Genomic DNA, 27,904 nt, shown 5'->3' with positions numbered 1-27,904 from the left:
CTGTATTGTATTAGCCATTGAAGCACCATGTGCTCCTGGAACTTTTCTTGTTGCTATCCCTCTCTCACTGGATCCTAGAATGGTGGACAGCCTCCACCAGCCTGTAAATGGGCCTTCCGTTTCTGTAGGAAAACTTGTCTCAGATCTTAAACACAGATGTTAAAATGGGAACTCACCATGACTCTGCCATAGTGCAGGGGATGTCATGTCTCCTAGGTAGTGCACTCCACATTAGCCAGTTTGAAGATGCAGATAGTCTTCCTGACCGTCAAGACCTTAGAAGTGAAGCTGCATCTTCTAATGCAGTCATGAAGCTAGTCCATTGTTTGGTATCTAAGCAAAAACAAGGCATGCTGTCATAACCCCCTGCACATCTTGGGAGTGTTCATTCCAGAGGATGTAAGCAGGCTGGAAGGTTCTCTGGCCTGCTTCTGTGTTCCTGTCCTTAACTTGTACATTTGTGAGCTCTGTCCACACTGAATCTTGCAAAAATGGGGCATTGTGGAGATCAGACTGTTTGCTGTTTCTGTGACACTGGTTCTTTCTCTCTCCTCTCTCTTGCTCAACATAACAGGACAAAGTGGAGTTTGCAAATAAATACATTCTTTATCATAAAGAAACTTCTATACAGTATACCTTCATGCCATTCTTACTGGTCCCCATGTTTTATTCCACAGTTTATGGAAAAAAGGTCAAAACTAATTCCCACCATCTCCTAGGGCGAAGAAGGGCTTAATTTTAGGCTGCCAGTGCAGTACAAATCAGAGCAGTGCTTCACATGTGGGATATTAGCATGCTCTCTGGAGCATGTCTTCTGTTGCATATCCTCTGGGTCTACTGGCTGTTCCAGTGGGGACATTTAAAGTTGCTGAGGGTGCAAAGTATCTTTTTACCTGGCAGGTGTACTCTAAAAGAAGGGACAAAGTTCATCATTTGGCAGGTTACTACAGAGTACTACTCTAATCAGTTATTTCCAGGAACTTGTATGGTTTGGAGCTCTGTCATTCCGTGGCCAATATAAATGTTTTAGTTTTTCTACCCAGTTTGACCTCATTGAGGGCAGTATTGTGTCCCATCCTTTGCTTGTGAAGTACTTATTTGAAAGAATTTTGCTTCACTGACCAGCTTTAAAGAGTCGCTCCACTCCATGAGTTCTGAACTTCATCAACAGTAACATTGCCCATCCCCTGTTTCAACTTCCTGGTTTGGTGGCATTGACTTTTGTCTCTTGAAAAAAAAAAAACACTTTTCTTTATGGCCATTACAGGGACTTTAGAGATTTAGATATACAGTCCTTCATGTATAGAGAACAATATTTGATCTTTCAGAAGGCACAGGTACCTGACAAGGCTAACTCACACTTCCTCTCACTATTAGTTTCAGAACTGTCTTTCTCTGTGGTAAGTCCTTAGTCAGTTCACTGTCCTGTATTCTTTGCCAGAGAAACAAACAGCATGTCTTCCTGACAGTAGTTTCTGACTTGTCCCTGAACTAGACATTCTTCATTTTATTTTGTTTACTGTGGTGGAAAAGTAACTAAAGTTTTCATACTGTGGGCATGTACCATTTTCTCCGGTTTTACCTTAAGTGGTTACATGAGTTAAGGAAAAAATGAACACCGACTCTCTGTGGGAGTCGCCCGCCACTACTATTTGTATACTCTGCTGTAGGGAGTGAGGTCCTGGTAGTTATCGAGTAAATGCTTTCAAACTGGATTGACAGCTGCATTGTTGTTTGTCATCAGACAGTTGAACCATCCATTGGGAAAGACTGCAGTCAAAGACCACTTCATTAGAGTTGTGTCGTTATCTGCTGTCTGCTTTAAGAATGTCTACTTTGCACACATCGGTGCCATGACCACTTGTTCATTAATGCAGACCTTCACAAAGTGTTAGTGTCTCAGTTATGTCTCCAGGAGTCATGCTTCCTTTTGTATAACTGCACTTTAACATTCTGTTCCTTGGTTGTCCTCTTAACCCTTCCACCCAGATGAATTAATTCTTGGTATTCAACCTCATCACTTATCTTTCAAGGAGGAGCCAGAGATGTTAGATACACAAGGTGTATTCTTACTTGTATCAGATGATCTGTGAAAGGACCTTCCTTGCTGGATTCCAGGAGCCTCTTGTAGTGTTCCCCTGTGCTGGATGGCACCTCATCCAGCCTTGGCTTTTGAAGTTCTCTGTATGCCAGATAAGTATGCACTGGTATATTAATATTTCTCTACAGTGTAGGTACTGCATCATCACTCTTTCTTGATTCATAAAGTGTTCTCCACAGTGGTTGGAGTGAACTGTCAGGCTTAGGTACTAGAGGTGTTTATGCAGTCTGTGCTGTGTATCACTACATGCACTGACATTGGGTGTGCATGCCTTCTGCCATAGAATTTTCAACAACAAATGCCAAAATGTGACCATGGACAGAACGCCTAGTCACTGACACATCAAAGAGGGTCTCCTCAAAGATAAACTGAAAATGGTTTGTATTTATGTTGAGTACCTCATACGGCCTTATTTTAGTAATTTTTGATATGAAACAGAATCTCAGTTTCACAGAGGCAGCCAGAAACAAGAATCTTTTCACAGAGTGCAAATGGTTATTGTATTCATGGTCCAAATACAACTGCCAAGGTTGCTTGCAGGAAATTGCAGAAAACTTTTTTTTTTGCACATTTCTGTACATGCAAATAAGGAGCTACACTATTGCTACTGAAACTTGTGGAAAGCAGGGAATGCATTTCTACAGCATTATTTTTTTTTAGTTTTCCCTCCTTCATCCTACCATCCTATCATATCCTGGAACTCTAGAATTCAAGCAGTATATCACTGAGATAGTTCCTGCTGATCCTGTGTAGACCCTTTTCATGAATGTAGGTGTTCTGGCATTCCTGTTTCCACTTTTGTGATTCTGTTAGTGGCACCGATGTGAAATGAAAAGAGCATGGCTTCAGGAACTCTGTTACTGAGATCCTTCATGTTGGGAGTCCCTGTACCCCACTCACTCACTTCCCAGAGATAAAAATGCTGAAGTCCTTCCCATTCTGTCCAGTCTTGGGTCACGGGCACAGCATGAGTTAAGGGACTGTGTCATTTATTTGCTATATCAGGTTAGAATTGTTAGGTTTTTCATGTATTTACTTTTACTTTATTTGAAAATAATCTTGTGAGTTGCCTCAGTTGTTAGTGCCTGTTATTATTGCATATCGTTTTGCTAATATAATGCATTGGAAGCTGAACCTAATGTTTCTTTTGCTAGATTGTTCTTTGGTGGATATGGATAGCCCGCATGAATGGGCTGATATTCAGAAAAAGATGATCCCTTGGAAGAACAGTATTCCTGAGCTTGACTTGGAAATGGTATACAAGGAGCGTGCTACAAGGCTTGGAAAATCAAGTAGCAGCCTCATTGTTGTAGCTTCGCTTCTTGACAAGCTGACCAATGTTGGAGGTGAGAAACAATTCAGAATTGTTTTATTTATTCTGTAATTTAAATTGTTGCAATTAATATTTTGACACCTTTTAAATTACTTTAGCAGCTAGTTTTAAATGGAGATATACAGTTAATACTGAAAATAAGATATTAATGGGTATTACATCACCATCTTTGACATTATTTCCTGTTTAGGTTGCCTGCCTTCTGTAAATTGCAGTACTTTTGCTGTTGTAATGCACACTTTCAGGTTCTTTAAACTAGGGAGTCAGTGGCTGAAGATTAAGTTTCTGATGCTTTGGTCCCTCTCTTAGTTTCAGTTTTGGAGGCATGAGGATACTCCATAGCATTGTTTTGTGTTGTATCATTGCTCACATTATATATAGCATGCTGAGCTGAGCTCAAAGAATGTCTCTAGATGTATTATGAGATTGTATTCTCCTTCAGGGTATTCAGAGTAGCTAGACTAGGTGAAAGTTCTCAACTCCAGCAGCACTAAAATTAAAATGTTCAACACACACACTGCCTTACTGGCAAATAGGTGAAAGTGCCCTGCTATCCTCCCTCTGGTAGTCTGTCAAAGCTCAGGACTCCTCCCACTGACTATCTGTGGTTGTGAAGGACCAATCACCTGGCAGCATTAGGACTGTCCTTCAAACCCACAGGCAGAACCCATTCAGTTTTCTTGTGTCATAGTAATAAAGATCTTTTGGAAGACTGTCTCTTTCTGTGGATTTTTTCTTCAGAGCTCAGATAAGAAACTCTTTTGGGTTTTTATTTCCTCCTACGTTTCTCTACCTGAAGACAAAATCCTTTCTTTACCATATAGTGTTTCTGGAATTCTCCTAGATGAATGTTGCCTCAGCGAGAGCATCTACTGTTAAAGGTAAGTTGGACATACACAACTGTACTTTTCTCAAGGAAGATAAGCTGTGCAAATTTGAGTAGTTCATAGGTTCATACTAGGCTATCTGCCCTAGGGCATTTATAAGCCTAGCCAGAGTGTGTTTGGCTTTCGCCACCCATTTTAAATTAATTTTGCTATGCCCTTTTTCGAGGTTAGTATACTGTGCCTCTGTCTAACAGTGACACAGAAGTGATACCCGGGGTAAACCTACGATCTCCCATCCACTCATCAAGATTCCTCTTGAAGAGAGTTAATGAGGGACTCTGCCTAACCTGGACTGGGATTTTATTCCAGAGTGAAGGGAGCCTCTGGGTTATGAATCTGTCCCTCCAGCATGTCCTATTTATTTCAGTGCTGAGGTTCAAGTCTCTCAAGCGCGTAGCTCGATGGGATTTGGATTTTCTGAGGTGCAGCATGTCCATTAATTCTGGGTTTGACATGGCTTTATACGTCAGGCACAGATCGCCTCTGAGCAGGCGGTATGCCACTGAGTAGAGCTGGAGTTTCTTTAACCGGGCAGCATATGGCATCTGTTTGAGCCCTTTGATCCTCTTGGTGAGGTACTTTTGGGGTCTTTCCAGTTGCTGCAGGTGTCTGGTAAGGTACATCCCAAAAGGGGCATTGTACTCAATTATCGGCCTGATGAGGGATGAGTAAAGAGGCACGATGACCTCCCCTGATCTAGATGTGAATCCCTTCATGATTAGGTGGGCTATATAAAATGTTTTTCTAACCAATTTGGCCACGTGGTTGTCAAATGAGAGATTGCTATCAACTTGGGTTCCCAGGACCCTAATTACTTCTTCTGTACTTAATGGATTACCACCTATGTGGTAATTTGTGGGCAATTTGTTTTTGCCAGAGGGGATGACTATACACTTTTTGGCGTTTAGCTTGAGGCCATGGCTCTGGCACCAGTTGTCTGTTTCTATGAGGCCCTTTTGGAGGATGCTTGTGTCGGCTGGAGCATCGAATATAGTGCCCAGTTTGCAGTCATCTGCGAACGTGGTCAGCCACAGTCCTTCCGTGTTGGCCTGTACCTCCGAGAAATATATACCGAACAGGAGAGGTCCCAGGACTGAGCCTTGTGGGACGCCACTTGTAACTGGTTTGGAGTCTGACATGGCTCCAGCAATTCTAACCATGTGGGTTCTGTCCTTGAGCCAGTTTGCAACCCATCTAGTGGCATAGGGGTTTATATTTAAGCTGGTGAGCTTATCTATGATGCCCGAGTGGGGTATTGTATCGAAGGCTTTTGCGAGGTCCAGGTAGGCTGTGTGGACCACCTTCCCCTCGTCAATGGCCTTGGTGACTGTTTCAAAGAAATCGACCAGGTTTAATAGGCAGGATCTGCCCTTAACAAAGCCAAACTGGGTAGGTCCCCAATATCTTTATTTTTGAGGTCCATGATGATCCTTTCCATAGCTTTGCAGACCAAGCTAGTCAGGCTTATGGGGCGATAGTTTCCAGGATCCGTTGAGGCACCACCTTTGTGGAGATTGACCATTGTTGCTGTACGCCACTCTTTGGGTACATATCCTGTAGTAAGGCTGAGATTGAACAGTAGTTTTATGTTTGGGTTTAGCTCTTCTTGGAGTTCATGTAGGACGCAGCCCGGGACACCGTCTGGTCCCATTGATGCTGTGTTTTTTGCTTTGGAGAGGGCGGCTCTTACCTGAGCATCTGAGATGTCAGGGGGGCAGCACTCTGCTGGGATAGATATTTGCCCTTTTGGTGGGGAGGGGGGGAGAAGTTTGCGCTGAACCTGTCAGCTAGGATGTTGGCAATGTCTGTGGGTTCGATGTATTTTTTGTCATTTTGGACTTATTCTGAGCATATCTGGGAATTCCCACCCAGGTTCCTAACATAACTAAAGAAAGCCTTGTGATTATCCTTAGTGTCCTGTGCAATTTTTCTCTCGAAGCTGGCCTTAGATGATTTTGAGTGCCCGTAGTTTTTTGCTAATACTGATCAGAGATGCCTTCCCTTTTTGGGATTTTGCTCTATCATGTAGTAGCTTCCTCCTTCTGTTGTATAGTTTGTTTATGGCTGGGGTCCACCAGACAGGACGTCTGCCTTTGGAGATTGAGTCTTGGTTTTATTTGGGATTGCATGATCCATGCATTCCTGAAGGTGTTCATAGAATGCGTTCGTAAAGGATTCTGCGGTCTGGGCCGTATTTTCCACAGGCTCGGGGGCTTTGAAGGATTCCACCTCTGTTTTGAGAAGTGTGAAATTTGCTTTAGAGAAGTTTTTCACTGTGGTTTTCTGGGCAGGGGTTGGGGTTGGGATGTGAATATCCAGTGAGATTAGTTTATGGTCTGATCTTACCAGTGTGGGATACACTTCTAGTCTGGAGCATAGAGTCCCCATGTTGGTGATGATCAGGTCCAGTATGTTTTCCCCTCTTGTGGGAGTGGTAACAAGTTGTTCCATAGCATTTGAGTTTATAAATTCTAGGAACCTTTGGGCTAGGGTGTTGGAGCTTGAGTAATGCTCCCAGTCTATGTTTGGATAGTTGAAGTCGCCCAATATAATGGTGTTTGGAGAGACCTTCATATTTTCCAGTGTTCTCAGGAAGGCCGAGTGGCGTTCCTGGGTTTGGGAGGGTGGTCTGTAGCAGGCTATAAACTGGAAGGCAGTTTTACCCACTGTTAGTTTCACATGGATAGTCTCTGATGCTTCGTGCTGTGCCACCAACCTGGAGGTGTGGGTATCTTTGACGAATATTGATACTCCCCCTCCTTTTGTGGTTCGGTCCAAGTTTTGGGGCCGAAAAGCATGGTATGAGGTATTACCTGGTAGTGCTGGGGTGCTCTCGGGAGCCTTGAACCAGGTTTCTGTTACTGCACAGATATCGATGTTCTCCATGTTAAGGAGAGTTTCGAGTGCGTGCATCTTGAGGTTTAGACTTCTGGCGTTGAGTAGCATTACTCTTAGTTTCTTATCCCTTGTGATACCTATGGAGGTGGGTTTGTCTTTTGAGCCTTGCCTAAAAAGGCACTATGGGGGAAGCAAGAGCCTTTGCCAATATCCGAAAGCCCAGGGGTGACAGGTGCAAGCCGTCCCTAGCGAAGCATCGTGGCTTGTCGAGCATGTCATCCCAGGCTGACAGGCATTGGATCCCCTTTGAATGACACCAATACTTAAGCCAATTGTTGAAATTGATCATCTTGTCTTCATATTGTGGCATCATTCTTGGTGAGGGTAAGATGCTACTCAAGGTCAGGGTCATACCGGCCTGGTCTACATGCTCAGAGAGCTCCTCTATGTCTCTTTTCATGTAGTCCAGGGAGGTACGTCTCAGGTCATTCACACCAGCATGGACAATGACTGAGTCACATTTGTACTTGCCTTGGAGTGACCTGAGTGCTTGTGTTATGTGGCGGATCCTAGCGCCCGACAGGCAGCTCACCATGACCTTCTCCTTGTTCAGCCTGGTGAGCGGGGCGTCAGTGTGCCTGACAATAGAGTCACTTATTTCAAGTGTATCAGGTGTGTTGTTTAGCCTTAAGGGCTGTGACTGTTCGGCACACTGGCTTAGTGAGCTATGTGTTGCACGTGTTTTGTTTTGGGGTAGCGGTTGCTTGGGTGTCTGCTTTGGAGGTCTCTGCTGCTTAGGCAGATTTTTATTTAGAGCCTCCGAGTATGTTTTTGTGTGTTTATGTGTTTGGTTTGCTGTTGTGGTAGGTCTACGTGAGACTGGAATTGTAGTGAGTGTGGTTTCCTTCTCCTACTGACTGGTTACGCCAGTACTAAGTTAAGAGAGCTTAGCCTCGAGTTTGGCTATATGGTTGCATCTCTCAGATGTGTTGGAATTTGTTGGGAGGAGGAGAGGGTTGTCTGTGTACATGAGGCAGTTGTAACATTGCCTCAAGATTCCCAGATTCACCAGCTGGACTGGAGAGGAGATTGACAACTGACCTTTGGACATGCTAGAATAGTATTGGGAATTCCTTTATAATTGAAAAAAAGGGCCAATGGGGAACAAGGTACTCAAGGGGAGTTTGTGAGGGTGTAGTGCTTTTAATTTTTTAGTGCTGACTTATATAATTGCTTTAGTGAGCAAGTGCCAGGTAACTTAAATGCAATGTGTTACAGGTAACTTAAATGCAAAAATGACAAACAGTAACTTTCTTTCAAGTGAAACAAGGAAATAAGTACAGTAAGCAATGCAGATATCTCTAGGGATCCACAGAAGCGCTGAAAAGCTGCGTTTTAGGTGGAATTAGCGTTTCAGGGAAATAACAAGCAAACAAACAACAAGCATACAAACAAAGCTAGATTCAGCAGGCCTGTATCTAGTTTATGCTACAGCAAACAAGGTGTACCAATTTCAGTAAGAAACAGTTCAAATATGCAGGCACTATAAGACTTTAACCAGAAATTCCCAGCTCAGAAGGGCAGAGTCCAGCCTCTCCTCCCACAAGAGTGCAGACCACGAACCTTCTTAATGTAAAGTAACTGGCCTGAAGCCCAAGTGCTTAAACCAGAACTAATACACTTTTAGAGTAACAGACACTGAGCCCTCAATCAGCAGTTCCCAACTTAGAAGGATGTAAGCTACCTGTCCTGCCACCACAGTGCAGGCCACAAACCTTCCTAATGTAAAACAACTGGTTTGAAGCCCAAGTGCTTAAACTAAAAGGCTTAGAATGAGTTACACCAAGCAGTAATAAATACAATTGAGTACTATTAAGATGACGCAAAAGCAAACTAAAGTAGGAAGAAACACAAATACAGTAAAAGCAGATAATTATTTTTTTTTTTTTTTTTTTTTTGAGTGAGCAAATGAGATGGGCCCAGGAGTTACAGGACAGAAACAAGTGCAAATGCAGGCCTTCAAATCAGAAAGTTGAGAGAGATGGAAGACTGCCCAAATGGCCAATAACTACAAATTCTGGGCCAGAAACACTCCTTATGTGGTAGACAGGTTACCTAATGCTTAGCACTCTCACTGATAGGCTAGAAGGCTTCCCTCCAACACAGAAAGGCTTGGGGGGCTCAGAAGCTTACAAACAGTCCTGGATACATCAAATCTGTATCTGGAACACTAATTACAGGAAAGGTAGGAAACAGGCTTACAATTTTTTTTTTTCAGAAAAGTAGCAAAAACAGTAGTAAAAACAGTTCACATGCAGTGCAAGCTGGCACACTTGAGTATGTAGCAATATTAGTCCACACACAGTTTGAAAAAATGTAATTAAATTAAAAAGGACTAAAAGCAAGTTCAGAAAGGGTTTATTAGGTAGAATGCGGTAAAAAGATGGGACTGGGGGAGTGTCCTAGATCAAATCTACAGTGGAGCGGGCACTGCAAAAGCCACCAAATTTAAACTGCAACCAAGAACAGGGAGGGGGGGTGGGGAAGACAGTTTCAACAGAGATGTGAGGAATCACAGTTCAAATTATAAAACCAGAAAAATATATACTGATCTCTGTATATTTGCAGAACAGTAAGACAACAGATATACTCGGAGGCTCTAAATAAAGATCTGCCGAAGCAGCAGAGACCTCCAAAGCAGACACCCAAGCAGCCGCTACCCCAAAACAAAACACGTGCAACACATATCTCACAAAGCCAGTGTGCCAAACAGTCACAGCCCTTAAGACTAAACAACACACCTGATACACTTGTAATAGGTGACTCTATCGTCAGGCACACTGGCGTCCCACTCACCAGGCTGAACAAGGAGAGGGTCACGGTGAGCAGCCTGTCGGGCGCTAGGATCCGCCACATAACACAAGCACTCAGGTCACTCCAAGGCAAGTACAAATATGACTCAGTCATTGTCCATGCTGGTGTGAATGACCTGAGACGTACCTCCCTGGACTACATGAAAAGAGACATAAAGGAGCTCTCTGAGCATGTATCCCAGGCCGGTATGACCCTGACCTTGAGTAGCATCTTACCCTCACCAAGAATGATGCCACAATATGAAGACAAGATGATCAATTTCAACAATTGGCTTAAGTACTGGTATCATTCAAAGGGGATCCAATGCCTGTCAGCTTGGGATGATATGCTCGACAAGCCATGATGCTTCGCTAGGGACGGCTTGCACCTGTCACCCCTGGGCTTTCGGATATTGGCAAAGGCTCTTGCTACCCCCATAGTGCCCTTTTTAAGCAAGGCACAAAAGACAAACCCACCTCCATAGGTATCACAAGGGATAAGAAACTAAGAGTAATGCTACTCAACGCCAGAAGTCTAAACCTCAAGATGCACTTTTCGAAACTCTCCTTAGCATGGAGAACATCGATATCTGTGCAGTAACAGAAACCTGGTTCAGGGCTCCCGAGAGCACCCCAGCACTACCAGGTTATACCTCATACCATGCTTTTCGGCCCCAAAACTTGGACCGAACCACAAAAGGAGGGGGAGTATCGATATTCATCAAAGATACCCACACCTCCAGGTTGGTGGCAAAGCATGAAGCATCAGAGACTATCCATGTGCAACTAACAGTGGGTAAAACTGCCTTCCAGTTTATAGCCTGCTACAGACCACCCTCCCAAACCCAGGAACCCCACTCGGCCTTCCTGAGAACACTGGAAAATATGAAGGTCTCTCCAAACACCATTATATTGGGCGACTTCAACTACCCAAACATAGACTGGGAGCATTACTCTAGCTCCAACACCCTAGCCCAAAGGTTCCTAGAATTTATAAACTCAAATGCTATGGAACAACTTGTTAGGACTCCCACAAGAGGGGAAAACATACTGGACCTGATCATCACCAACATGGGGACTCTATGCTCCAGACCAGAAGTGTATCCCTCACTGGTAAGATCAGACCATAAACTAATCTCACTGGATATTCACATCCCGACCCCGCCCCCTGCCCTGAAAACCGCAGTGAAAAACTTCAATAAAACAAATTTCACACTCCTCAAAACTGAGGTGGAATCCTTTAAAGCCCCCGGGCCTGTGGAAAATACGGCCCAGACCGCAGAATTCTTTATAAACGCATTCTATGAACACCTTCAGGAATGCATGGATCATGCAATCCCAAATAAAACCAAGACCCAATCCTCCAAAGGCAGACGTCCTGTCTGGTGGACCCCAGCCATAAACAAACTATACAATAGAAGGAGGAAGCTACTAAATGATAGAGCAAAATCCCAAAAGGGAAGGCATCACTGATCAGTATTAGCAAAACTACGGGCACACATAAAATTGTCTAAGGCCAGCTTCGAGAGAAAAATTGCACAGGACACTAAGGATAATCACAAGGCTTTCTTTAGTTATGTTAGGAACCTGGGTGGTAATTCCCAGATATGCTCAGAATTAGTCCAAAATGACAAAAAATACACCGAACCCACAGACATTGCCAACATCCTAGCTGACAGGTTCAGCGCAAACTTCTCCCCACCAAAAGGGCAAATATCTATCCCAGCAGAGTGCTGCCCCCCTGACATCTCAGATGCTCAGGTAAGAGCCGCCCTCTCCAAAGCAAAAAACACAGCATCAATGGGACCAGATGGGTGTCCCGGGCTGCGTCCTACATGAACTCCAAGAAGAGCTAAACCCAAACATAAAACTACTGTTCAATCTCAGCCTTACTACAGGATATGTGCCCAAAGAGTGGCGTACAGCAACAGTGGTCCCTCTCCATAAAGGTGGTGCCTCAACGGATCCTGGAAACTATCGCCCCATAAGCCTGACTAGCTTGGTCTGCAAAGCTATGGAAAGGATCATCATGGACCTCATAAATAAAGATATTGCGGACCTACAAACACTGGATCCTACCCAGTTCGGCTTTGTTAAGGGCAGATCCTGCCTCTTAAACCTGGTTGATTTCGTTGAAACAGTCACCAAGGCTATTGACGAGGGGAAGGTGGTCCACACAGCCTACCTGGACCTCGCAAAAGCCTTCGATACAGTACCCCACTCGGGCATTATAGATAAGCTCACCAGCTTAAATATAAACCCCTATGTCACTAGATGGATTGCAAACTGGCTCAAGGACAGAACCCACATGGTTAGAATTGCTGGAGCCATGTCAGACTCCAAACCAGTTACAAGTGGTGTCCCACAAGGCTCAGTCCTGGGACCTCTCTTGTTCGGTATATATTTCTCGGAGGTACAGGCCAACACGGAAGGACTGTGGCTGACCAAGTTCGCAGATGACTGCAAACTGGGCCATAATCGACTCTCCAGCCGACACAAGCATCCTCCAAAAGGGCCTCATAGAAACAGACAACTGGTGCCAGAGCCATGGCCTCAAGCTAAATGCCAAAAGTGTATAGTCATCCCCTTTGGCAAAACAAAGTGCCCACAAATTACCACATAGGTGGTAATCCATTAAGTACAGAAGAAGTAATTAGGGACCTGGGGACCCAAGTTGATAACAATCTCTCATTTGACAACCACGTGGCCAAAGTGGTTAGAAAAACATTTTATATAGCCCACCTAATCATGAAGGGATTCACATCTAGATCAGGGGAGGTCATCGTGCCTCTTTACTCATCCCTCATCTGGCCCATAATTGAGTACAATGCCCCTTTTGGGATGTACCTTACCAGACACCTGCAGCAACTGGAAAGACCCCAAAAGTACCTCACCAAGAGGATCAAAGGGCTCAAACAGATGCCATATGCTGCTCGGTTAAAGAAACTCCAGCTCTACTCAGTGGCATACCGCCTGTTCAGAGGCGATCTGTGCCTGACCTATAAAGCCATGTCCAACCCGGAATTAATGGACATGCTACACCTCAGAAAATCCAAATCCCATCGAGCTACGCTCGAGACTTGAACCTCAGCACTGAAATAAATAGGACATGCTGGCGGGACAGATTCATAACCCAGAGGCTCCCTTCACTCTGGAATAAAATCCCAGTCCAGGTTAGGCAGAGTCCCTCATTGACTCTCTTCAAGAGGAATCTTGATGAGTGGATGGGAGATCGTAGGTTTACCCCGGGTATCACTTCTGTGTCACTGTTAGACAGAGGCACAGTATACTAACCTCGAAAAAGGGCATAGCAAAATAAATTTAAAATGGGTGGCGAAAGCCAAACACATTCTGGCTAGGCTTATAAATGCCCTAGGGCAGATAGCCTAGTATGAACCTATGAACCTATATCTAAGCAACAATTTAGCTCTATAATACAGAATAATACAGAAACATATACTCAGCTCTATATATTTGCAGATAGTCTTGTAAGGCTCTCTCTCAGTGCACAGGTTCCAATTTAAATGCAGACTGTTTTTAACAGGTCAAATTAAGGGAACCTGGAGTTAAGCAACACACAAGCTATAAAAAACGGTTATATCAGCTGAAGACAAGGCAGAAAATGAGGGTGGGGTGGGGAAGACAGTTTCAACAGAGATGTGAGGAATCACAGTTCAAATTATAAAACCAGAAAAATATATACTGATCTCTGTATATTTGCAGAACAGTAAGACAACAGATATCTAAGCAACAATTTAGCTCTATAATACAGAATAATACAGAAAAATATACTCAGCTTTATATATTTGCAGATAGTCTTGTAAGGCGCTCTCTCAGTGCACAGGTTCCAATTTAAATGCAGACTGTTTTTAACAGGTCAAGTTAAGGGAACCTGGAGTAAGCAACACACAAGCTATAAAAACCTGTTACATCAGCTGAAGACAAGGCAGAAAATGAGGGGGTGGTGGTGGGGAAGACAGTTTCAACAGAGATGTGAGGAATCACAGTTCAAATTATAAAACCAGAAAAATATATACTGGTCTCTGTATATTTGCAGAACAGTAAGACAACAGATATCTAAGCAACAATTTAGTTCTATAATACAGAAAAATATACTCAGCTCTATATATTTGCAGATAGTCTTGTAAGGCTCTCTCTCAGTGCACAGGTTCCAATTTAAATGCAGACTGTTTTTAACAGGTCAAATTAAGGGAACCTGGAGTTAAGTAATGTATACATGTCCCTGGTTGTTAATTATCAACACTGACCAATATAAAATTAATCCAGATTATCGAGACAGCTAGTTGCAAATTAAATTATGCACATGCAATGAGTTTTTTTTCTTTCTCAATTGGGCTTTGCAATGTTATCCGTCTAACAATTATTTTTTGTAACTCTTGATGGCATGTGGGTTCATAGGTAAGTATTAGACTAGCCAGTTTCTCTTTTTATGCTGGAATTAGCCTGTTTTATTTGGTTAGAGATTGGCTTTTACCCGTCCCATGTTCGATAATTATATATTACTCCTAATGAGAGTAAATGGGGATCATACCAAGGATAATTTGAGAGAAACTTTGCATGGGATAAAGCATTTAGTATTGGTCTGTGTCTGTTGGTAGCACAGAATAAAAATTAGGTCTGACATGTATGTATCTGTTAGCATCAGCGCTTTGCAACACTTAATTCTGCAATTAATTTACCAGTTGATGTGCCTTTTGTGCAGAGTTTGTATGTCTTTCTTCTGTCCACACATGTTTTCACTGGTTCCTCTGATATCCCCCGAAAGACATACTGCAGATTAATGGCTGCTCCTTCAGATTACCTATAGGTGTGTGTGTGTGTGTGTGTGTGTCCTTGCGATGGACTGACATCCTACTGAGAATTACTTTCTCTGCCCTGCTCCCACTGAGTGCAAAAAAAAAAGACAGGCTCTGGTTTAAAATAAAATGAAGTGGGTATATGAGAATTAAAATAATGAAAAATGGCTTAGTTTGTCATCTGAAGAAGTAAGAGTATAGTTAGCACCTGAGATTTTTTTTTACCTAATGGGTGTACACTGGTTAAGAGCTCCCTATCTTTATATATGACAGAGAAGAGTATAAATGTGACTGTAACATAATAAACAGCACTGTACAGTCAGCACATATTGGCAGGCAAGGAATAAAAATCCAAGGTAAAAGCTAAAAGTGCACATAAAAAGCCAGTTAGAAGAGGAAAGCTCTGACTACTGTCCATGTGATCTGGGATCAGTTACTGGTTTAGACATTTCAAAGGGCTGACATAAAAGTATGTACATTCTCATTCTAAATATTGATTGGTAAGTTACTAACTCAGACTCACTTAAAACTCTATAAATCTTTACAGTTTCACCAAGCATAGCTGTAGGCTAGAGTTTTTCTGTAGTGTTGAAGAGCTTTGAGAAGTAGGGATAGTTATACAAATAACAGGTTTGTTGGTTCCTTAGCTTCTAGTGTGTTCTTGCTGTTTTAGCAGTAATAGTTAGAGTTGTAGATTGTCTTTTCGTAGTAGTAGTTTATTGCTTATCCATGGATTTTTTTACATCAAATTCCCAAGGTTTTAAGACTTGTGCTCAGTATGGGCATAAGCTGCATCCTCTGGACCATCAACTGCTTTGTATTTTTTGTTTGTGTCCTGCTCACTTAGAGTTGGGTTGGAAGTCCTGTGCATCCTTTAGCGCTAGGACTCTTCAAGCTCGATGAGAAAAACTGATTGTGAAAGGTTTACTCCCTCCACATACAGGGGCTTCATCTTTGACAGTTCCTTCTTCATCCACTTCTGCTTCTTCATCTAAGAGAGTAGAGAAGCCTCAGTTTGATGGAGAATCATAAGGATAGACAGCTTAGATCTGAGTAGGCTTTGGAGTCGAGGCACATTGGCTGCAAAGAATCTCTGTTGTCCTTGGACAGGGGTAGATCTTCGAAGCTAATTTCTTCCTCAGCTTTCTAGGCATTTCACAGGGTTTTACCTTTGCCTGAGGAGAAGGCCCCTTCAGCCAGTTTGGTACCATCCAAACCCCAAAAAAGACTCTGGCTGTTCTTCCTTACATCAACCTGCTGGACAGGGACAGTCAGAACAACAAGCTTCTGAGATTACATGCTGTATTAGCTCCTAGTCTAATTATGAGTCTTCTGACTCACTTTAGAGGGACTTGACTAAAAAACTCTTCAAATTCCATTTGGGTATCCTACCTGTGGATGTCGAGAAGATGGTGGACTCCCAGCTTTCTGTCCCACAGTTGACCTCCAATGTTGCCATGTGACTGCACTCCAGGGCAGCGGGCACCGGCATCACTTTATGCCACCATGTCTGGATTAATCTTTGTGACTTCAAGGAAGTCTTCATGACATCCTAAATCAGCTCCCTGTGATAGATCCACACTTTTTGGAGCTAAAGTCAAAGACATACTTACCAGGAGTTAACAGGATGGTAAGACTCTCTCTGCAGGGGGAATCCTTTTCTAGGAATCCGTGGATGGAAAAGAAGATGGGGTTCCGAAAATCTCAAAGCTCGTATCAGAACTCTCCTGAGGATAGGCCTCCTTGTAGTATAAAAGATGAACTTGACAATGCAGCTTCAACAAAAAAAGCTGTTACAAAGCTTTCAGGTAAAAATCCTTCATCATGTACATCTTTTATACTACTGCTTGCCTTGTGTATGAACTGAGACTTTACTTTGCATCTTGGTTCTAACTTGATAGGCCTCCTTGTGACAGAGGTGTAGGAACTCTTAACGGTTGTTGCTGTAGGGGCATAGGCGGACCGCACAATCCAGAACTTCCATGGATCTTTCTCAGAGAAGCCCTGCCAGTGCCCTTGAAAGGTTGCCAGACTGCTGCACTTTGAAGGCAGTGGGGGGGTTGTTTTGTATCCACAAGCCTGGCAAGATATAACCACAGATTTTTGGGTGCTAAACATAATTTCCAGAGGCTTCTCAATTCCCTTTTCATTTCCTCCTCAGAAAAAGAGGAATGTTCCCAGTGTTCCACACAATCAGTGGGAAGTAGCAGCAGCAGAACTTTCAAAACTAGAAAAAAGTAATCCAACCAGTCCCCCAAGACCGTTAGAATTTGGAGTCTACTCAAGGTTCTTAGTACCAAAAAAGGCAGGGGACCTCAGACCAATTTTGGATCTCAGTCAACTGAATCTATTTGTGAAACAGACAAAATTCCAGATAGTCACTCTTCAGTCCATATTGCCTCTGTGAAGATAGAGAAGCAGTATAGGAAATTGATTCAGAGCCCTGCCTTTCAGTCTCACCACAGACCTCAGGATTTTCACCAAAATCAAGGTACTGGTAACAGCAGACTTGTGTTTCCAAAGGATCCAAGTTTTCCCCTCTCTCAATGACCGGCTCCTTACTGCTGTCTCCGAGCATCTACTATTAATACCGTCTGGATCTTGTGCGGGAATTGGGGAGAACCATAAATTTTCCAAAATGCCACGTAACACCAGCACAACAAATAGAGTTCATAGTATGCTACCTCAATACCAACCTACAGATTGCCAGTCACCCAGTCCAGGGTTTTATTGCTGCGCCTCATAGCAGTGTAAGTGCTTCATCATCCCTCACCCCCAGTGAGACTGATCCTATGGTTGTTTGGTTTAATGGCTTCTACGATACTGATAGCACCACTAGCCAGGTACTACATGAAAGTACTCCAATGGACTTTAGCATTACAGTGGTCGCAGGGCATACATCCTTTGCATGCGAAGGTTCAGCTCTTCAAAATCTGCAAATGACACATTGCCTGGGGGATTATGTCACCTTCCATGACAGAAGGTCGCCCTTTTCACATGGGGGAGGGTTTAAAAGGAGGATGGCCCAATATGCACAGCCACTGATAGAGGCCAATCTTCACTTTAATATCTTGGAGTTGAGGGTAGTCCTCCTAGCATTATAGGCCTTTCGGGATGTTCTCTCCAAGGGTGTGATATCAGTGTACACAGACAACATGGCTGTTGTATGGTACGTAAGCAAGGAGAAACCTATTCCTAATCATTTTGTCGAGGGATCATGAGGGTCTGGCAATGGGTGATGTCTTCACACCACTTTCTGATAGCAATGTATATTCCAGTCTTCACACCACTTTCTGATAGCAGTGTATATTTCGGGTTCATCCAGTGTCTTAGCTGACAGACTGAGCAAGTTTATTATATGACACCTCATGGTTGGTCCCTTAACCCTTTAATGGCAATATTGATCTTCTGTCACTGGGCCCAACCCTGCTGCAGTATCGTTGCCTCTCCCCTCAACAACAAATGCAGCAGTTAGTTTGCCCTGATTCTTCGACAGGCTCAGTCACCGAGGGATGCTCTGGTCCACAGTTGGCCCTGGGTCTCCTGTATGCCTATCCGCCCTTGCCTCTAATGAACAAGTTCATCCAGAAAGCCAGACAGTGCAAGACCTTGGATGATCCTCATTACTCCCTTTTGGCTCAGACAAACATGGTTCCCCTTCCTGTGGCTTCTACTAATGCATCCCCATGGATATTGGATCATTATCCATATCTTCTCTCTCATCCATCCAGATTGCCTCCTAGGGACCAGATGTCCATGAAACTAACTGTATAATTTCTCCAGTTTGGACTATAGCCAGAGACTCAAGGCTTTCTGCAACAGCAGTTAAGATCTTAACCACTTTTCAGAAACTGGCCACAGAAAAGGTATGCCATAGCAAATGGAAGAGATTTTCTACTTGGGCGGTTTCTAAAGGATTGGAACCATTCTCAGCACCTGTTTTGCCCATCTTAGAATTTTTATCTGAACTTTTTGACAAAGGTTCCAGTTATTCTGCCATCAGAGTTCAAATGGCAGCTGTTTCCAAGTTCCATGTAGGCCATAATGATTCTTCTGTTTCTTTCCTAAAGTTCTCAAACATCTTTTTGAAAGGAACCTTTCTTCTGTGGCCCCCCATAAGGGATCCAGTTCCTCCATGGGACATTACCATTATGCTGCAGGCATTAACGCAACCACCCTTTGAACCCTGCGGCTGCAGCAGATCTTAGTTCCTCATCTGGAAAACAATTTATTTTGGGGGCAGTTACATTAGCTAGACAAATTTTGGAATTACAGGCCCTTTCCTGTAGATCTCCCCATCTACTTTTTACAAAGGGCAGAATTTTCCTTAGAACTAATGTGTCTTTTCTTCCCAAGGTGGCATCTGAAACAAACTTATCAGTCCATACACATACAGGTGTGTCCCCCTCCCCCGATACTTTAACAAGGGTGAATACATGCTACACTTTTTGGATGTTTGTGGCTAGCTCAGATTTTATATTCAGAGGACAAAGCAATTTAGAAAATCCAATCAGCTGTTCATTGCCTTTTCAAAACAAAAGTTGGGGAAAGCTGTAACTAAAGTTACCCTTTCAAGATGGTTGTCAAATTACATTTCATTTGACTGTAACAAAAAGCATTTGGCTATTCTATCTAAGCCTAAGGCTCATTCCACTAGAGCAGTATCTGCTTCAACAGCATTCTGCAGAAGGTTTCCCATCCATATTTGTACTGCGGCCACTTGGTCTATGATGCATAGTTTTATGTCTCATTCCTTGATACCACCCAGATATAACGGTTCCCTATTACGAGATCGCAGATGCGATTTGTCGAATGCATCTTGATCGAACTGAGAAAAGTGAAAAGGCCAAATAGCGAAGCGGCTTTTCAGCTAATTCTTTCCCTGGGAAAGAATTTGCTTGGCCACTTTCGTTACTTTGCCATTTTCGGCACTGTAGTGCGATCTCGGCGTTGGTATATTTAAGTAGGGGTGTAGGGGGCAAAGCCCCCCACATTATGTAATGTTTTAAATTTTTTTGTTTTTTTATTTTGGAACAGCAACTTTTTTCCCTTGGAAAAAAAAATCACTGTTCTGAGGTTTCAACGTTGTAAGCTTTCGCTTACATGGGGTCGATTAATTATTGTTCATTTTTGTAAGCATGCGATAATATAATATAGACCTGATATAACAGCTTGAGAATCTGTTCCACGTGTTGAATCGGGCAAAAATAGACAACTAACACCCATATTAGTTGTTTTTTCCCCTCCACAGTCTCTCCACTGCCGATGTTATTCTCAGACCCTCCTGCAATTGGCTTTAACTCCTAAACTCTAAAAGTACAGTGGGTCTTTGCCCACAGAAGGTACTCACCCATAGTTATAAAATGATAATTTGGCTGACTGATAAGTTTTGGTAGCCTTGTCTGTTGTCTCTCGGCTGAGGTTCAACCTGCTCCATTCACCCCCCCCACCCTACTCTACCCCCCCATTCCCATCCACCCTCTCTTTCATTACATTTATTCTCCTGCCCTTACACACCCACTCCAGCTACTGCCTCTCCCATCCATCCTGTCATAGTCCAGCCTACCTTCAATCAACCTATCCAAAGCAACACACTTAATCCACTCCACTCCTTTTATAAATACACAACACATATTTCACCAAAATACTATGTATACCCTTCATCAGAACTCTATCCCTACTCTCCACAGTCATAACCTTACTGGCATAACACCTATACAATGACACACGTCAACAACTACCACATAACAGCTTATTACTCCCCAGCAATTCCAGAAACAGTCAATCCCACACACCCACCACATTATGTTATAATATCACCTTTTCTATTTCATATCTCTACTCCTCAACATATCTCACATAGGATACTTAACACATACTCTTCCCGTAACTACAATATCAAATTGCTACTACTACTAACCAAACTCAGGAACCTTTGTTCCCCCTTTTACAACTCCATCCTATTAGGGGGTGATATTCATCCCAATCTTGGTCCCCCTCCCTGTCCTCCCACTAGTTCCCATATTCTGCCATCTCTCTTCCCCCCTTCTAACTGCTTCCAATACAGAACTTCTGACCTCGCAATACTAAACTTTAACCCTAATTACCCGCCTACAAATTAACCCTCGTAAATTTATTAACATAATAGCTGTCTACCTTCCCCCAGGTAACAACCCCTCTACCATAGAAGATTTCTTAAGATGGACCTCCTCTACTCTTAGACAAGAAACAATAATAATGGGTGACTTCAATTTGGACTGGAATACTATCAGCTCCAAAACTCAACAAAACCAGGGTTGATGAACACTCCAAGAAAGAATCAGTACTTGATTGGGTGTTCATCAACTCTAACCCTGACTCATATCAAGCAGGCTGTCTACCGGCCACCATAAGTGACCACACACCTACATTCCTTGTAAAAAAACATTCCTTTCCCCCAGATTAGCCAAGTTTAAACTCATCTGTAATAAATTAAATTTCACCAGAGATGCTTTCACCTCTCTCTCCCAACAAGTTGACTGGACCCCCCCCCCCCTTAAACACCTCCAACTTGACCTAGCAGTTCAATACTTCAACAACAAATTCCTCTCTTACTTAAATATACTAGTTCCACTAAGAAAAATATGTACAAAAGTACAACGCACATACTGCTCCCTTCAGATTCCAGAAAGCTACTCAAAGCCAGGGAATGGCATAAATTCCAACTGTGGAAAAATTCTGATTCTGTTCAAAAGTACAAGCAACTTCGCAAAAAAAAAAAAAAAAAAATCGAATGACAAAAAACAGTACTATACTTCAATCCAAAGTAAGTTCCACAAAAACACGAGAAAATTCTGGAGCTCAATCAACCAGCTCCTTAAACCTGGCCAAATCCTCACACCTTCTCCAAGCCCGACTACCTCGCCTGACAGTATAGCCACTCAATTCAATGATCACTTTGTAAATTCTATATTATCTGTCATTAAGGACAACAATAACAGCTACCAATTATTACTACCCATCAATTTGGAAAATAACTCTGACTCTTTCAAACTCCAGCCTATCCCAACCCACTACATCAGAAAACCCCTAGCCAAACTTAAAATCTCTAGTCTTGGTCCTGATCTACTGCCCAATGAATACCTCAGACTTGCTGTTGCTTCTATTGCTAACTCTGTCTCTATTCTGATAAATCGATCCATCACTGAGCAGTATGTTACCTCTCTTTGGAAAGTAACCCATCTCATCCCTATCCATAAAGGAAGTGCCTCAATAGATTTTTACAAACTATAGGTCCATTGCCTTCCTCTCACCAAATACTAGAAAAATGCATCCATTCCCATGCTTAACCATCTTCTAAAAAATTACCTACTCTCCCCCACCCGATATGGATTCCACCCTAAACATAGTACAACAACCGGCCTGATTAGCTTCGTAGACACAATGAACCAACATAGGAACACTGGGTCACTCACATCCTCTGTATTCCTTAGTACAGTTTCCCATAAACAACTCCTCCACGAACTAAACTTTCTTAACCTCTCTCACTCAACCATCTCCTGGTTTGTTAGCTAACAGGCAACATGCTGTGAGATGGCAAGATGAACTATCTTCTTTACTATCTATATCTGTAGGTGTACCTCAAAGATCTATATTAAGCCCCCTCCTGTTTACCATTTTCACAAATAAGTTACACACAGCCAGGCAACATGCTAACATTATCCAATATGTGGATGACTTCTCCCTAATATGCTCAGCTCCTACACTACCTTCTCTCGTAAAAAAAAAAAAACTCAGAAAACCTTCCTTGATATTGAAAGATTCCTCAATCAATCTCAGCTCATACTCAAGCCATCCAAAACTAAACTTATGATTTTCTCCAATGGCAGAAAATCTCCTGACCTCAGCTTCTTTACCATCTTTTCATCTAACAATACCTGTATTGAGCCCATTGAATCAACTAAGCTACTAGGAGTCACCATAGACAAGTACCTTGAATTCGATAAACACATAGACTTAGTAATCAAGAAAGTGCAGTTTAAGCTAGGCTCCCTTTATAGGATAAAGCTCTTTCTAACAGAATCCACCCATCATGCCAGCAGTAGAGCCCACCTCCTATCTGGTCTCCTATATGTCTCATCCATTTTTGCCAATCTAAGGAAAATCTGATTTAGCTAAACTTGAATCCTGCTATCACAAAATAGCCAGATTTGCCACCAACCATCCATCTAGAACCCATCACCGCATCTGTCTTCACCAGCTTAATTGGCTAGAACTACCCAACCAACTAACCTACAACCAACTATTTCTAACTCACTCCACCCTCCTTCACCCTGAAAACTGCCCATCTATTAGAAAAATCATCCAACCTTACTAAAGTAGCAGGTCCCTAAGGTCATCTAATAAAACATTCCTGAAGGTCAGTAGGTCAAACAACACATACGGTGACTGTCTGTACTGTCATAAAATTGCTAAGACTTGGAACAGTATACCACAATACATTCTCAATACTAAAAAAACATCCAAATTCAAACTACTACTATAGGAATACCTCAAACAGACATGGCTTTGCTCATGTAGCAGACCTGATTAATCATTGGGTAAACATCCATATAATTCTGCCATCCAACAGTGCCTTTACCTTTTCCTCTTTTTTCCCCCCTGTCCCACCATTCACTAACTTTACAAGCTGATGCCTGTCTACTACCCTCCCGCTTTCATATCTTAACTCAAACCCATCCTCATGTTCTCCAACTATACACTGTATTCAGGTAAGGAAATTGAATGTATATTTTTATGTTACTGCTATTCTTTAATGTCAAAACTATTGTGTGCAATGACTAGCCTGTAATATTCTGCAGTCTAATAGTCATTATATGTCTGTAACTGACACTTGGTTACTTTAGTACTATGCAAATTGTTTGTATTTGTGGAGCTTTTCTCCCCGAGCCTCCGGTGAAAATGGGTCTGCTAGGACCCAGTTGGACTTTCCTAGTAAACAAATGGAAAATAAATAAATAAATGAAAGTTATGTACTTAACAGTAACAGTAGATCCAGTGTCTGATTCTCATCTAGTTCAACCTCTGTCCCTCTTTCCCCCTTCCTAAATTGACACATGATTGCAGGGTGACCAGATGGTTTCTTTTCCATTCCCTGTCCGTGTACTGTCCTGTTTTGACTGTTGCATTATCTATCTCTCTTTATGTTTTGTTGTTACCATGGTCAAATTTACAGTTATTTGGTTTACATGGGGGAACTCAGTTGAGGTGTAAGGATGGAGCACAAGGAATTATGGGTAGGGAAGGAGTCAGAGCCCTAGAACTGAAAGACACTTCAGAGTCTGTGCAGAGATCGGATCGGACAACCTGTAGATTGAACTACATGAAAGTCAGACAACATGGATCTATCGCTGTGTTAAGTACATAACTTTAATTTCTAAACTAGACTGGATACTCTCAGCTAAATCATATAAGCACCTCAGGATGCCTCCTTGATATAGTTAGTGATCATCTTCCAACTTTTATAGTACGACATCATAGCAGTATAAGCAAAAGAATCCTCTCCAACCAAGTACTCAATCTTACTTCATTTAACAATGATTTTATCCATCACCTATCCCTCATCAGTTGGAGAAAACTTAAGATCTTGCCTCTAGATGAAGAAACCGCATAGCTCAGTACCACTTTTCTCAACATTCTTAATCATCTTGCTCCCATTTGTACAAAAAGAATTAAATCAAATCCAGCACCATGGTTAACCAAACAATGTATGTCACAAAGCGATTAAGCCTGGAAAAAATGGCATTGTAGTAAAACACAGTCCAGCTTACAGTTTTTTAGACACCTTAGAAATTGTGATAAAAACAAATTAAATCAGACAAATAGTCCTATTATGCGAGCCCTCAGGATAAATATCAGAACAATCCCAAACTGTTCTGGGCCACAGTAAATAATAAACTCCACCTCAGCTACACTACTATGTCTCCGCCAAACATAATCAGCAGTGATAGTATACTGCTACGCAACTCATTAACCACTTTAATGAAACAGTACATACTTTACTCAGATAACCCTGCTACCCTATTCACCCTACCAATATGTACTGAAAACAGTGCTACTTTTTTCAAGCTTGAACCTGTCCAAATAGCTACCATTAAAAGACAGTTTCAAAACCTGAAGTGATGATCTTCCAGATGAATATTTTGAAATTGTAGCAGAGTTTCTTACTTACCCTGTTTCCATCTTGATAAATCAGTGAGAGAGGACTATGTCCCCTCACTCTGGAAAAAAATGTGTTATTCCCCTGCACAAAGGTGGAAATTCCACTGAATTTTTCAACAATAAACCTATAGCTATCCTATCTCCTGTGTCCTGATGTTCTTGAAAAATGAATCCGTTCTCATATTCTCAACTACCTTAGCAACAATAATATTTCTCAAACTCTGAATAGTTTCTATCCTCACCATAGCATATACACTGTCTTTATCAGTTTCACTAACACCATAAATCTTCACAGAAATACAGGTAACGTTGTCACTTCTCTTTTCTTAGACCTATCAAATGCATTTGATACAGTTTTTCATCAAACATTACTAACCAAACTATCTTCTTTAGGACTTGAGCACTCATCCTTCTTATGGTTTCAGGGCTACTTATCCAATTGGTAACAACCTGTAAAATAGCAAAACCAAGTACTCAGTTTTTCTTCCCATCTCTGTTGGTGTTCCTCAAGGATCAGTCCTAAGACCATTACTGTTTAACATCTTTATAAACGATCTCTGCACTGGGACCAAGCATGCCAGCATAGTGTAACACATACATTACTTTGCCATGTCTGCTCAGGTCCTAATGTACTGTACTTTCAGCAGGTCACTCAGGTGTTCTTCTCATTACTGACTCATGGTTACAGACCTTCAACCCAATCCTGAATGCAAAGTAAGCCAAGTTAATCCCGTTCTTACCAGAACAGAACCAAAACCAAAAGCAAACCTTTAGCATTACTTCAAAAACAATACTGTAATAGAAATAGTATTGCAGACTTAAATTGTTGGGTGTTACTGTAGATGAATACCTAAAATTTGAGCATCATACTCCTCATGCCATTAGAAAAATACACCAAAACTTGGTGCTCATTATCAAGCTAGTCCACATCTCTCATGTTCTGCTAGGAAAACCTTAGCTTCATCCTATCTCTTCCCATCACTTCTTCATGCAGCTCCCATTCTTACTAACCTATATGCTGCATGTATGAAGAAACGGGATGCATGCTATAAAAGATAGCAAAATTTGCAACTAACCTTCCATCCAGATCACATCGTGATTTTGCCCTTAAAGAGTTACACTGGACTGAGCTTTCACAATATCTGCCCTACAAACAACTTGTTACTACATACGGCCTAATTTATAAATCCGAAAACTGTCCCTCTTTAAACAACATTCTGCAGCACTTCTCACCTACAAGGGAAATGTGCTCCAGAACAAATGTCACCTAATTTGTAGTAAATCTAAAACCTTGGCTGGTGACTCGCTTCACTCAAGTTATGGCTCTTAACTGTGGCATAACATACCAATTGAAGTATGAAAACTAGAAAAACTGAAATCTTTTAAAGTCAGACACAAACAATACCTGTCCAGCTCATGGTTATGCTCTTGCACTGTACCTGGATAATCAGACCACCTCATCACTCCATTCCCTTTTCTACTTGTATATAGCCAACATGTAAATTTCTGCCCCCTATTTTTATATATAATCATATGTATGTTATTGGATTCTTTTCTTTTGTTGGTGCCTATGCATGTTTTTGGAAATTTTTTATATTTCTGAAACCCGCTTTGGATAATTTAAAATTTGTAATCACATGCTATGTTTCTAATGTTTTATGTTTTAATATACAAACACAGAGCTTTTCTTCCCAGGCCTCCACTGGAAAGGGGTTTTGTCCAGTCAGACTAACTCCATCAACAAATAGAAATCAATAAATAAAAATTGTTTTGGTGCCATGCTTACTTGCAGTGGCATTTAAATGTCATCCTTAATGTTTGAAGAAACCATGTCAAATGTTCAAATTTACAAGCATTATAAAGCTACAATTAATTTATATAATTAACTAAACAGGACAAAAGTTCAGTAACTTGCTTAGGCATTTGGATAACATTATTTGTGTTGCATTCAAAAATTGACAATTAGATTAATACAGAGATTCATGCAGTAGTATTACTGCCGTACAGAATTTCTCTAGTTATTGTTCATGCCCTTTCTGCAGTCTGTGTGACTTCCCTACATCTGCATGAGTTTTCTGTGTGTGTTCTAGTTTCCTTCTGCCTCCCAAACACATGCAGTAGGTGAATTAACATTCCCTAAACTGCCTGTAGTTATATATATGTAGTATATGTACATTCTGCAGCAGACCAGGTCCGTTTTCAGAATGGATTTCAATGCCCTCCACCCATTGGAAAATGGCTGAATGAAAATAACACCGTAAGCTTCTTCATGCTTACTTTCTTGAACTGATCAATATATGGAGAGAAAAACAAGAAGGAAAACACTTGCAACCATGAGCTAACTAACATTAACTCATTGCATCTGAGTGACGCCTCCAGGTGCATCTGCAGTTAACGCCTATTGGCACCTCTAGGCGTCAAGTATTGCTTGTTAATATTTGCATCAATAATTCCAAAATCATGCTATGTAAAAGGTTTTACAAGATTTCATCTTAAAGCTTACACAGTACCAAACTCAACTGCATTAATATTTGACCTCTGTCTAATGCAGGTAAATGGTATTAACTGTTGTTTTTATGATATTAATTTATTTAGATATGATGTTTACATTTTTCTAAATATCTCAACAACCAAGTAACACAGACAGAATGCCTTAGCCTTATACAAAAGCTCTCAGTTTGATGAATAAAATGCTGCTGACAGTATGTGTGTAACTTGAGTGGTTGCCAAGATATTTTAAGTTGTTTACAAAATATTATAAATTCAATAGCTAACGTGTTTACTGTGACTTATACAACTCAGTTTAAGACCTAAGATCTACAGAATACTACCACTGTAAAAATAGTTTGTCGTTTATACTTCTTGCATCATCCCTG

General features: G+C 41.8%; 1 protein-coding gene across 1 annotated transcript in view; it reads left to right on the top strand.

The window, feature by feature from the left end:
• Positions 1-27,904, top strand: part of TARBP1 (TAR (HIV-1) RNA binding protein 1) — a 2,802,917-nt gene that overhangs the window by 2,274,434 nt on the left and 500,579 nt on the right. Inside the window, exon 31 of the mRNA XM_044087106.1 lies at positions 3,256-3,447. Within this exon, the coding sequence (XP_043943041.1) occupies positions 3,256-3,447 (192 nt within the window). The remainder of the gene's footprint in view (positions 1-3,255; positions 3,448-27,904) is intronic.

The sequence above is a fragment of the Protopterus annectens genome, chromosome 1.part1 (assembly GCF_019279795.1).
Source record: "Protopterus annectens isolate FY-2018-M chromosome 1.part1, PAN1.0, whole genome shotgun sequence".
Taxonomy (NCBI): domain Eukaryota; kingdom Metazoa; phylum Chordata; order Ceratodontiformes; family Protopteridae; genus Protopterus; species Protopterus annectens.
The sequence above is the reverse complement of the archived record's forward strand: the minus strand, read 5'-3'. Positions and strand labels throughout refer to the sequence as shown.